Source organism: Patiria miniata, unplaced genomic scaffold, assembly GCF_015706575.1.
Source record: "Patiria miniata isolate m_02_andy unplaced genomic scaffold, ASM1570657v1 HiC_scaffold_1, whole genome shotgun sequence".
In the NCBI taxonomy this organism is placed as follows: domain Eukaryota; kingdom Metazoa; phylum Echinodermata; class Asteroidea; order Valvatida; family Asterinidae; genus Patiria; species Patiria miniata.
Genome location: NW_024037047.1, coordinates 17,177,212 through 17,190,757, shown reverse-complemented (window position 1 = coordinate 17,190,757; position 13,546 = coordinate 17,177,212). Strand labels below are relative to the sequence as shown.

The 13,546-nt window shown below is 42.9% G+C and overlaps 1 protein-coding gene across 1 annotated transcript in view; it reads left to right on the top strand.

Moving 5' to 3' along the window:
* The first annotated feature begins 12,855 nt into the window (after positions 1 to 12,855).
* LOC119723935 (sushi, von Willebrand factor type A, EGF and pentraxin domain-containing protein 1-like) overlaps positions 12,856 to 13,546 on the top strand; it is a 100,492-nt gene continuing 99,801 nt past the window's right edge. The window contains exon 1 of the mRNA XM_038194853.1: positions 12,856 to 12,993. Coding sequence (XP_038050781.1) covers positions 12,891 to 12,993 — 103 coding nt within the window. The 5' untranslated portion in view covers positions 12,856 to 12,890. The remainder of the gene's footprint in view (positions 12,994 to 13,546) is intronic.

Genomic DNA, 13,546 nt, shown 5'->3' with positions numbered 1-13,546 from the left:
AAATGTCAGGACAGCTCAGGTCGTGAAATAAATAATTGTTCAAGAGTATCGCGGAAAAAGTTGAAAGAGGGAAAATCCGCCCCCTATTACGGACAAAATATGACCAACCCTTTATAGTGCCTGGCATCTAAATATGAAATGTTGTAAAGTGTCCTCTGCAGTACCGCACTCACACAGGGTGTTTGTAGGTTGAGGAAAATCCCCACTTCTTTTGGTGTGAGCCACTCCAGAGGTGATTTAAGCACCTCCAGGTCTTCCATCCTGCATTGGATCCTGTAGGTAAGGCTTCTGCAGGCTTGATTGGCATCTCATGTAGTGGGGGAGACGACACCAGCCTGGTCAACCTAGGAGTAACACACGGGTCTTAATAGCAGGGTTGATCGCTTTCAGGTGACTCACAGTGTATATAGCACTGCTGTGACTTGTCAAGAGCATCGGTCAACGTCTTCCCTTGGGGGACCGTTCCTTTGAAGACGTACTCTACTCTGCCACTGAATACTACAAAGAAACGATGGTTCTTCAGTAGGACACCAATAAACTGGGTGAGGGTCCCGTCTGCCGTCATGTCCAGGATCTTCTGAAGGAGTCGGCAACGGTTAACACTGTCAAAAGCAGCTGTAAGATCAACAAAGTCAGCGCCGGTGATCTATTTTTTTTCTGATGGAAGCAGTCCTGAATGTACTGAGTGAGGTTTAGAAGCTGTCCCGTTGTAGATTTGCCGGGACGGAAGCCTGCCTGCCTGTTCCTGTATCAGTTGTTTCTCAATGAAGAGGCAATAATAATAATAATATAATAATAATCGGCATTTAAGAACGCTCTTTTTAGTACACTAAATCACAGCGCTTACAGTATTATCCCTGATCATCGGGCCAATTTAACATTCCAAATACCAACTCAGCTCCCTGGGGAGTATACAGCTCGATGCTGCCTGTTAGGCGCAAGCAAGCTATATCAATCACATAACCATCTCTGCCCTCACAGGTACCCATTTACCCCTGGGTGGAGAGAAGCAATGAGTGACAAAGTGCCTTGCTCAAGGGCACACGCACCATGACCCCGCCAGGACTCGAACCCACAACCTGCAGCTTTACCCACAGACCATGAATCAGTGCCCTTAACCACGAGGCCACAGCACTCCACACCACGAGGCCACAGCACTCCAGGCAAGAAGGTTGAGGAGAAAATATTCCAGCAACTTGAATGTGTGACTTAAAAGGGATTTGGGACGATAAGTTTTGACATGCATTGGGTCTTTTCCGGGTTTTAGGAGGGCGATGACCTTCGACTTTTGCCACACTTTAGGTATTGTTTGTGTGGCGAGGCAGGTGTTGATGAGCTGGAGTAACCAATTTGAGGCGTTTGGTCCAAGATGTTTCAGTTCTTTGGTGAAAATGTTATCCAGTTTGGTTGATTTCCTGTTCTTTATTTATGCCAGTCGCAAGTTCATTAGCAGAAAAGGACTTGATGAAGCCAATTAGGTCGATGGCGAGGTCTTTCTGGCGGAGCTTGGGTTTCGGTCGCTTATTAAGAGAACGTGGTACTTTACCATTTAAATAGCAGTTGTTGTGGGCTATTTGGTTGGCGGTGATGTTACAATGCTGTTCACTTGACTGAGCTTTTTTTATATTATACTCCAGGCTTGGAGGCCATATTGGCTTCTTGGCCATATTGGTGGTTACCACAAAGGTTTGCCACAAGCTTTGAAGCTGGTCTGATATGGCTGTTATTAATTCCTCCCCAGATGAGATGGTATCGACAGCAAGAGGGTCGTTTTCATACATGTGTTTCTATTTCCTGTGAAGTTCAGCACTACGGGATGCTGCTAAGCCTGGGATGTAATCAGTGCGGCAGCCCGTAGGGATGTTCTTGCACCACCACATCAACAAACCGGTGTCCTCGTTATCAGGGGTTGGATCAATCTCAGCTATAGATGGTGTTTGAGCTCATTGGTGAAGCCTTCACAGTTGGCCTTACTAAGTTGAAACAGCGGTGGAATGGAATTGTTGCGAAGAGACAGCAGCAGTCACTTTGATTCCAATAGGGCGATATCGGGTCTTTGGAATGGGGTCAAGGACCATCTTGTTGCTAAGCGATGCGATGTTGTGGCTCACAAGGGCTAGAGCAGGGTTGAAACTTTATCTCCAGCCTCCACTGTGGACAAACTTCGACAGTTTCGCATTGTGCAGGCATGCAACTGTAAACTCACAAAAAAAGAGGAAATTCCTAAATTCAGAAGACTTTGTACTGTGATTTTCAATTTTGAATGGCAGAAATGGGAATAAAAAAAAAGAGGAAATCAGCTCATCCGAGGAAAAGTTGCATGCCTGATTGTGAATAAGGCTCAGTTGACTTGCTTCGGCCAGCGATTCAAAAGCGTCGACGTCTGTGTTGGAATGATAGCCAATGATGCTGCTGTGGCTATTAAATCCCCGATAATTACGCGTGGCTTGGGCTGTTTTGTGGATTGTTGGTGGCATTAGGATGGAAGACCTGGAGGTGCTTAAATCACCTTCGCTCTGGAGTGGCTCGCTCCAAAAGCACCATGAAGAAGTAGGGATTTTCCTCAACCGACAAACACCCTGTGTGAGTGCGGAACTGCAGAGGACACTTTACAACATTTCATATTTAGATGCTAGGCACTAAAGGGTTGGTCATATTTTGGCCCTAAAAGGGGGGCGGATTTCCCCCCTTTCAACTTTTTCCGCGATACTCTTGAAAAGTTATTTATTTCGCGGCCTGAGCTGTCCTGACATTTTTTCCCCGAGTCTTGCACATCTTTTGATACCAAAAACATAAAATTCGAACCACAGGTTGCCGCGCAGCGAAATATTTTCGGCGCTTCCCTCCGTCAAAACTAAATTTCCCCATATACGTAGTGTATACATTTGAATTATCATACGTGCTTATGAATAATTAATTAGCCGTAATTCCAAAACCCTTTGACCTATAGTCATGAAATTTCTTGGGTCTGTTCATGTTATGTTGTTCTATGCATGTACCGAGTTTCATAATTTTTCGTCACTCGATGGCAGAGGTCATGGGGGGGGGGGAAATCTGCGTGAGATGGTCAAAACAACCCTGCACTTTTCGGGCAAAAGTGACATTTTCCCATGTTTTCTTCAGCAAAACCCATAAATACATTAATAATAACATTTATTATAATGGAAAAAAACTCTCAACCAAACACAATTTGTGCTCACTTGCCTCAAAAATCTTTGCAAACCCTTCCGAAAGGCAAATTTTAGGTGAAAATGACCCATGAACTTTTACCTCAGGTCAAGGTCACTAAAGGTCAATTGAAAAAATGGCAACATCAATTTTCTTGTTCTCAGGACTCATAAGATTACATTTATAATGGTTGCCATAAATTAACATGACATGCCAACGGAAGTACATTGCCCCCCCCCCCCTAAATACATGCACATTGACACTCATTTTCCTGTTGATATATCTAATCTGGAGGTAACACTAATCATAATCATTATACATTTGGTACATATATTCATATTCAATATTATGTCATATTTAAAAGTACTAAATAAAGCAAATCTTGTGCAATCCACCCAGATCTGGATTTAACTTGTGAAACTATGGACAAATACCTTTAGGTCTCAAGCTTTCTTTTTTTACTGAACATGGTCATTAATATCAAATGCCTCATCAAATTAACTTTTGTCCAGTTACAAGTGATTTATATTTCATTCGCTTAATCATCGGAGCTTGATGACTTATTATCTTTGACTTATTGAACTTTGTCATTTTTAGACTTTTTCCAGGAAGTGCAAACGTTATAGTATTAACTGTAAGTTTCGGCCATTTTGAAGTTTAAAATGGCCGTTATACAGTTCGAGTGTACTGCTAAGGAGGTCAGAGTTGTATTGAGGATAAAATGTAAAAGATCAAAATATAAATTTTGCAAAAGTCGATTATTTTGTCAATTTGTTCGCGTACAAATGGCTGCCACTTGGAAATTGGGAGTTTCGAAGAATGTATACCTGAAATGCATATGGGCTCCCGCAAGCCCACTTTTGGAATATGCCCCCTTTAAAAAAAAAAAATTGAGACACCCCCAAAGGGGAAAAAAAATTATGATTTGACAGGTTAACATTCTCTCCATCCGGTTTACTGTACTGAATGGAAGCAAAACCATAAATATCAAAAATATTTCCTTTACAGCTCGATTTTTCTGTTAATGACATTTGCCCCCACTTTTATAAAATGTGGCCCCAACCCCGAAGAGGCAAAATTCTGGATTTTTTTTTCTCTCGTGATGTGGCACTTAGGTGAGCTGTCCAAATGCTAAAAGGAAAAGTGAAATTATTTTTAGCATTTTTTCTTTGCGCACGAAGCCCCCCACTTTTAAAATCATGCCCCGCCCATAAAAGGGTCAGAAAAAATGGCACCAAGTGGTTTTGAACTTCTTCAGGTATCTGTTAGTGATCCTGATAGTTTCAAAGAATGTACCCAAAAATGCATATGGGCCACCACAAGCCCACTGACTATATTACTACAAGGAGACGGTCAATATTCAACCTATATGGCGATTGAATAAATTCGCTCTTTAAAGGGAATATACATCATTTGCTTTTGCTGTAATTTTCAGAAATGGATGGAATTGGGGGGTTGGAAATATATAGCAAATATAGTTACACTGACTTTTTTGAGGTTTTGGGTTCGAAAAAGCTATAAAAACCAAGAAAAACGATCATTTTCCTGTAGTCTGGTTCCCTGACTCCATATAAGAAGAAACAGAGCAGTTTACATACATTGGGGAATTGTAAGATCAGGGAACCAGTCTAGCTGGCTCGTACCCGTTCATAGGTTTGTAATCGATTGCAAACAAGTGCGATGGTCAATTGGGGCCAGTATTTGAAAAAAAAAGCCAGTTGTTTCCAACGCTGATCGGCCGATCAGCGTTGGAAATTGATACAAAAATACCACTTTTCTTGAAAATGGCAGTATACCAGGTGCCATGATTTTACAGGATGCTTTACACTGTCATTCACTAACAGTCCAGCAAGGTATTTCAAAATGATTTGGTAGTTTTATTTTTTGATGTTTGCAAATGATGTATTTTCCCTTTAAAAGTCTAGTTAGTTAGTTTCAGAAAAGGAGACAGTACTGATAAAGAATATAATAACTTGTTTATTTGCTAGGAAAATTGTAATCCGAAAAAGAATAAAATTTTATGCGAGGCGATACTTATAGCATTTCGTCCCACCACGTACGCGTCGTTGCTAGCGTTACCAAAACCTTAAAGGGAATGTACATCATTGGTTTTGGCTGTAATTTTCAGAAATGAACTATTTGAGGGGTTACTATGATAGATCAACTATTGTTACACTGACATGTTTGAAGTTTTGTGCTCGAAAATGCTGGAAAAACCAAGAAAAACACAAATGATGGAGTACTCTGGTTCCCTGACTCCACTAAAGATAAAATGGATCAATTTATAGATGCCGGAAATTTGTAAGGTAAGGGAACCAGTCTAGCTGGCCTGCACCCGTTCATGAACATGTTACCAATAGCAAACAAAATTTGGACTGAAAAAATGGTGAAGTTAGAGCAGTAGGTGAAAAATAGTTAGGTCTTTCCAACGGTGGTCGGCCGACCACTGTTGGAAATTTATACAAAAATACAATTTTCTTGAAAATGACTTCACACCAGGTGCCATAATTTTACAGGATGCTTTAGACTGTCATTTACCAACATCCTAGTAAGTATTTCAGAAAAACTTGGCAGTTTTATTTTTCGATGTTTGCAAATGTTGTATATTCCCTTTAAAACCAACCAAAACGAACAAACAACCCTATAGAACCCATGTAAACATTTTGTTGAAATAGTTCATGACAACGGTGATGTTTGGCTCCAGGTTGCCAAACAACGGGAACGTTGCATTGTATTGCACAATCAGTCAGTAATAACACAATTATCCCGGGTATTTCCCTTTTGAGTCACTGCACCTTTTCTTCACAATTTTGCCAGGGTCACCTAATACATGCACATTGACAATCACAATGGCGTTTATATTACAAAGGGACACGATATTTCGCAATCCGTTGTGATCGGAGCATGATCCTCCAAACTATAATGCGCGGAGTTCAAATTGCCGCGGTAGCGCAGAACGCAAGCCTAGCCTGACAGTTGAATTCAGTAACAAAATGGGCTGATGCACTAAGAATTAGTAAAAGAAAATATAAATTAAAGAAGTGTTCACCAGTTATTGCTTTGCCAAATTTTCGGACACTTGTCCGTCCTTCGTCAGGGTGTAGCAAGGCTGTAGAAAGGTTGGCAAAGCAATAACTGATGAGCACTACCTTAATTTATATTTTCTTTTCCCCGACAGTTCAGTGTTTTATGAGGCATCGCGTGCCAATTCCAAACTTAATGCGATTTTCATTTCATTTGGGGTATCCAATTTTGTTTTACCGAGTTGACCGAATTTCAGCAGAATGACACCGGCGATTTAAACGGTGCAGCGTGCATAACAAAATAACAAAAATTCTAAAACACTATATAGTTATACATGTATATTTCTTTTTTTCTTTCCTTTTTCTCTTGTTACAAAAGAATGTTGGCGACGAAGAAGAAGACGCCGATCATCATCTCCGCCGCCTCCTCGTAAGAACCTAGCCGTGACACCCCATTTTATGATAAACAAGGCCCAAAGAAGGAGTTGTGTGTGCGGATCTTGTGTGTGATGTAATGTGCACCCCAAACAGATATTCGTGTTCCGGGTGCCCCCATTTAAAATCTTGATTGAACAAAATACCTTCAGTTTTGCCTTCAGTGCCCACCTGGAAAGTTAATGGACCTCCAGGTGCTCCCACTGAGAAGTTGGGGCGGATCCAGCTTTGGCTTCTAGCAAAAAAAGAGAAAAATACACGATTTCCTTAATGGCACTTTTATTAAGTGGCGTATCCGGCTTTTGATAGGGGGGAACCACACTCGCACATTCCCGCCGAAATGTAAACACGTTTTTTTTCTCTGGATGCTTGGCCTTCGTAAAATAAACCAAAAAGGGGGGAGGGGGGAGGGGGCTGGTACCCATCGTCCAAATGGGGGCGCTCTTCAAACCGTATTGTGGGTGCACACCGGTAAATCGATCCGCCAAGCTCATGAATAAAAGTTATACCCTCAAAATATTCTATATTAGAGAGTTCTGAGCGCCGTAAAATTGGGGAATTGAAGAGATATGGTAATTAACCTCTGGCCCGGACTTGGGGCTTCCAATTCTGAGCATTTTGGATGCTATTGGGCTCGAAAGTGGCACTATTTTGCCATGCTGTGGAGGGATCGTTTTTCAAGATGGCTACTTTTCCGCTTTGGGGAAAATAGGGGTCGTCTTCTTTGCGTGAAAATATCTCGAAAAGTCAATGGTCAACCCACCAAAAGTTGAAAAGAAAATGAAAGATGACACATTGATCATCATTTTTCTGTGCAGCTTGAATACCTGTGAGAGTTTTGAGTATTTTTAAAATAATTTTGAAGTAAGGGCATTTAGCACTAGTGTCTATGGGAGTTTATTTGCAGGTATGCATCCTTATGCATACTCGAAAATGTACGCAGATTTTCACGTAGCCTTGACCAAGTCTGTCGACCAAGCCTTTTTCCTGACAAACGGTCCGGCAGCCGTTTTGAATCCCGGACAATCCCGGTACATACCGTCATTTCGTTTTACCGTTTTGGATTTCTTAAAAACAAAAACAGTAAACGAACCATTGACCGTTTTGTCGTTTCACAGTTTTGAAAAATGGACAAACGATGTTAAGTCATAGAAAACAATTACATTGTTGTTATGTTTTTAGTTGTAAAAAGCGATAAACCGTTAGTTGATTTTAGAGCGATATTTACAAAAACGTCCATGACAATGATAAAACGGTCAATAGTCTTGTCGACCATTTTTGACTGTTTTTGTTTTTGAGGAAATATAAAACAGTAAAACGATTGGTTGTACACCCCATGCAGTAACCACGCGTCACGACGCGGCCGCAGTCGCGATCGAGGCGAAAGACCCGTGACTCCCACGGCAAGGTTACTGCACGTCCGTGAACGGTGCTGATTTGTGTCTGTGGCATGGCACAGGCAAAGCGGAGCTAGCAAGCAAGGGTGCTGCGCACAGCATACGGCTGCCGGACCGTTTGTTCATCAGGGAAAAAGTTTGCGGCTTGACGTGCTTGGTCAAGGCTAATTTTCACGGCGCATTGTAATGGCAACGGGTGCCCCCCTTCCCCCTTGCCCCACTCCCCCTCTGGATACGCCACTGTCTTCATTTCAAATCAGTCAATTGACTGGTCGTTGAGAATCACTTATACTGACTTAGGGGCGTTAGGCCTAACGTTACATTTTCGATTTCTTCTAAATGACAGCAAGCCAGACGGAATGATTCCACGAGGTATTTAGTACCAGATCCAATTCCAAGTAATCTTTTTAGTAATTCGGTAGGCCTAGGTTACTTTTTTGGAAAAATGCAAATTATTAGGGGCATACATGCATTGTTCTCCTTTTATCCCTCTTCTTTGGAATTTTCCTTGTACTAAAGTCAGACAAAGATGGACTTATGGGTAGCCCAGGTTGGACGATTGTCTTCATTGCATAAGTCCAGCCCGGTGAAGATACCTCCTTCCGTACGTAGGGAGGCAGGGAGTCACAGGGCTAGGCTTATACGGTACAATTACCCTTTGTGCGAGCATGGAGCTAGGAAGGTGCGAGTTTAAATAAGGACCACCCTGGTAAGAAATTGTTCGTCCACAAATCTAACACACAATTAATACCATCACCAAATTCTACATAAAAAGTGTATTTTTTAATAAAACTGTTTTGTTTTTCCAGCTCCGGAACCCAGTTTTACATATTGTCCCAGTGATATAGCACACACTACTGATGATGCTAATGGAAAGAGAGTAAACTATCCCACGCCCCAGGCACCAGGGTTTTCAGTCAGGTACATTCAATGGATGTTTGAAGTCAGACAGTTTATTAAATTTTTTTTTTATAAAGAGGTCCTACTAAAATGTGACCTTAATTGTTGCTACATTGAAGCATTCTGTTGGAAAATGCTCTCATTGCTGCCTTTCTGTATTTTGTTGCATTTTGTACTCTCTAAATTCCAAAGAGTGAAATTAGGGACGAGACGTTTTAGAATGAAAATCACCCAAGGAAAATTCATGTCATGAGCCCTTTAAATTTTGACATTTGACTTTGGTATGGTCCCCTGTTCCCCATCCGACCTAGGGCAACTTAAGAATGGCCATTTCAGAACTTTTCCCCCTTCCCCCCCCCCCCCCCCCCCATTTGGATTAGTACTACATGTATTTAGGATCGTGTCAAATGGTCAGTTTGTCCAGATACTGAATACGGCGGCCACATGGTTTGCCGTAAAAGGACCAACACTGGCCCGATTCAGGCTATGTACCCTTTAAGTTGCCGTTATGGTTTGACTTGAAAGGCCCCGGTCCCATTCAGGTTGTGTACCGTCTTGACATTATGGTTTCCCTTAAAGGGACCAACACTGGCCAGATTCAGGCCTTTTACCGTCTTTTCATCATGGTTTATCGTAAGAGGACCTGCAATGACCGGTTCAGGCTGTGCGCTGTCTTGCTTCTTTATTTTTGCCTTAAAAAGACCAGCACTGATCTGACGATGTTACCATTACCGTTTGCCATTTAATAGGGCGCGTTTCGGCGCAATCGAGCCAGCATTAGCCCGCTCTGGTCTTGTACCGTTTAAACTGTATGATACTGCCACAACAAACCCATAATTAGATGGTATCGGCCCAATACCATGCCACAACTACATGCAGCTGATGAACCACCGTTTTGTAGCTCCATTTGATTAAGGCGGGTCTGTGATCGTCCTGGTTCTCAAGCGGCTGATTGTTTTCCATTGAGCACATGTCGATGTTGGGAGGTTTTCCGCCGTTGTTATAGTCTAACCATGACAATCGGTGGGCGTTTGCTCCCAGTCGTTGCTGCCAGTGTTGGAGTCTTCGATCCCTGGATGTTGTGAAGGAGTGGAACATTGCTGAGGAAGCTCAGTTTTTTTGACTTCAGCCTTTTGTGCCGAAGCTTGCCCCGTCCCTGGAGGAGGTGACACTCGTCATTTAACAATATTTGGACATCTTAGCTCAGCTGGCAACTTCCCTTTGGAAATCCGAAGAGGAAATGCCAGCAAGGAGGTGCAAATTACTAATTGTGTTGGTGGGTTTCAAGCATCCAGTGATCAAACTGCATGTTGCTTAAAGCTGGGTCAGGTTTCATGGTATGGGCTGATGTCTCCCAGGCGGGGCACACATACTCTGTTGAAGAATGGCGCGGAGCCAAAACGGTTAATTGGTGTGTGGTTTGGTTCCCCTTTCGGAGGCTGTTCAATTTCTTTATGATGTTGTTATGGGGAACTACATTTGGATGACTTGAATGACAGGATACGATGGAGGGTCACCCTAAGGTAGACAGGAAGGCTACAAGGGACCAAGGGGCCAATGGTGTTCCGGACCATTTGATGTTAAGGCTTTGCGGTTAACGTTCCTGAGATGGACGAGCAGACTTGGGTCTTAACGAGATTGGTACGGAGGTGATTGCGTTCATAGAGACGGCTAAGTGCTGAGGTAAGTTTTGCTTCTATGGTTTCAAACGGAAGTTTTGAGATGTAACACAAAGATCGTCTGCGTAGATGAAACGCTCAGAATTGTGATATTGTGTAGACGTTATACAGCAACGGAGCTAGCACAGTGCCTTGAGGTAGGCCGGTTTTTTTGCCGTCGACAGCGTTTTTGTTTTGTTCTGAACAACAAACAAGCATCTGTCTTTGAGAAGGGCTCCGATGATCCGTAAATGCGAGGTATTGGGACAACTCCAAGATCTTTTTCAGAAGGCGGCAGTGGTTTACAGTATTATATGTGACCGAAAGATCCACAAAAATGGCTCATTGTCGTTTTGAGACCCATCCTCAGTGTGCTGTGCCAGATTAAGAGTTGGCTTGTTGTTGACTTGCAATGTCGCAATCCAGGTTGCTGAGGGATAAGGGATGTTTCAGCAATGGCAAGGGCGGATCCAGAACACAATTTTTTGGGGCCCAAAAAAATTTTGGTCCCCCCAAAAGTGGGTCCAAAAAAATAGGGCGTGGGGTTCGGGGCCCGCTTAAGGGCCCCGAAAATTTTTTGGATTCTAGATGCTCTGTGGTGCGATTTGAGGCAAATTCTGACCACTTTAACCAATGTTTTTTGAGGAAAAGATGGTGGTGTACTCATTGCCTGCCTTTATTGCGATGTCACATAAAAAAAAAAATGGATCCGCCCTTGAGCAATGGGGACAAGCCTGTTTAGGATCTGGCACTCGAACATGAACAAAACAGTAATGGGTTCCTGTCTGCACCATGTTACCTAGTGGCCTCCAAAGCCTGCAGTGAACTAGTTAATGTGGCTTCAAGAATCAAAGTGTATGCGGTGCAAGACGTGTATGCAACACCTTGAGAATTATAGGGCGAGCACTTTAAACTTTTGTGAGTGATGAAATTCATTATCACATAATGTTGTTTTACTTATATACTTCATACAGTATTTTCGGTGACTGCAGTATATATCAACGGTATAGTGTTAGAGATTTTATCTTCAGTTTGACTATTTTGTGTGTATAACGAAAATCATCTTGGTCTCTTCTGAATAAAAGAGTTGCATTTCCTGACCCTGAAAATTTATGTTTTGACACCTAGACTGTGGGTACTAGCTGAAATATCAGTAAATGCAATTATTATCTGGCGGCCATCTTCAAAATCAAAGATGGCCACAATAGTGTACAAACTGTTCATTTGACACTGTCATAAGTGGTATAGCATTCCTTTACCCTGAAAATGTATGTTTGGACGCCAAAATGTTAATCCTAAGTGGCTTAGAAGATGGCCACCGCAATGTATGTGGACAAATTAACCATTTAGCACTATCCAAATGAAAATATATGTTTAGACACTAAGATTTCAATGTTAAGTGCCGGCTTAAAGATGTAATACATGTAGGCCTAGTACACAATATAGCCCTGTAAATGAGAGTTCAAAAATCTGTGGGGGGGGGGGGACATTTGATATTGTGCCTCCATCCTTCAAGAAGTGGGGGACATGTCCCCCTGTCTCTCCCAGGATTGACGGTCATGCCCCCTAGTACTCCTGTGTGTGTACATACAGAGGGCGCTGTACCATGTGATCATTAACTAATACAGAGTCTGTTGGATTCAATAAGCCTCTACTAATGAAGTCACACTTTGCACTTTGCTATGGTGCTCAGTGGACCGGGCCCCCACTGGCTCCATAGGAAAGTGCACATGTGAACAAAGTGTGACGTCATTAGTACAGAGGCTTATAGAGCTGTAGAGCTTATGGGTCGGTCAACCCTAGAGAGATGCACAACATGACCTCACTGAGGTCAAATCTCGCATAAGCTTATACTGTCATTTACTGTGGGAAAACAGCTGTGCATAGTACCCTCTAATTAGGCTTCGCACTTTGGTTTAGATTATAATTCTGTTAGAGATTCCACATTGCAGAATAGTCACTATTTTGCTGTAATGTCATGATGTTGTTTGGCTCACATTTTGTTCTTACAATGGATTCTTCTGGATTAGCACTTTCACAGTATTATACATGTATATGCGCCATCTTGCTGATGACAGGCAAATTTATAGGCGCACGTTGCTGTGTACGCATCGATCATCAATTGAAAACTTTTGCACCAAGTCTTCATGTGTTCATTCCAAAATGCGCCCGTGTCTATATAGCAACGCATATTCCTGTGTGGCGCATATTACTGTGAAACTGCGAGTATTAATTCAAACTTTGCTTTTTCTGTTTGAATATAGCAGACTTTTAATTGTTTTACGATTTACAGTCGATCAGGTGGACAAATGTCAGGCAGTCACTTCGGCGAAGGAGTTCACACCATAATATATGTGGCCAGCAACACTGCCAACCAGAAGGTGGACTGCACATTTCGTATCACCATAACAGGTATCATGGGTGCACAGTCATTCTGACAATTACAAGGGCAGATCTGAGGTGATATTGGTTGGCTTGAAATCTTGAAATCTTGATTCATTGCTCCATGCATTGTTTTTTTATGCATTGACTGCAATAGTAGAGCAGGCCCCCGCCCCTTGAAACATAAAGTTGAATTCTCAGTTAAGGACATTATTCACAACCAATGACTCAAGCGTTTAGTCGGTCTGTTGGGGAGTCGGTCAGTCAGTCAGTCAGTCAGTCAGATGATCCAGTCAGCCATTCAGCCACAATGTCGGTATGAGTCAGTCAGCTTGTGTATTCAGTCATTCAGCCAGCCAGCCAGCCAGCCATGGCCAGCCAGCCAGCCAGCCATGGCCAGCCAGCCATGGCCAGCCAGCCAGCCAGCCAGCCATGGCCAGCCAGCCAGCCATGGCCAGCCAGCCAGCCATGGCCAGCCAGCCAGCCAGCCATGGCCAGCCAGCCAGCCATGGCCAGCCAGCCAGCCATGGCCAGCCAGCCAGCCATGGCCAGCCAGCCAGCCATCCAATTACCAGCCATGGCC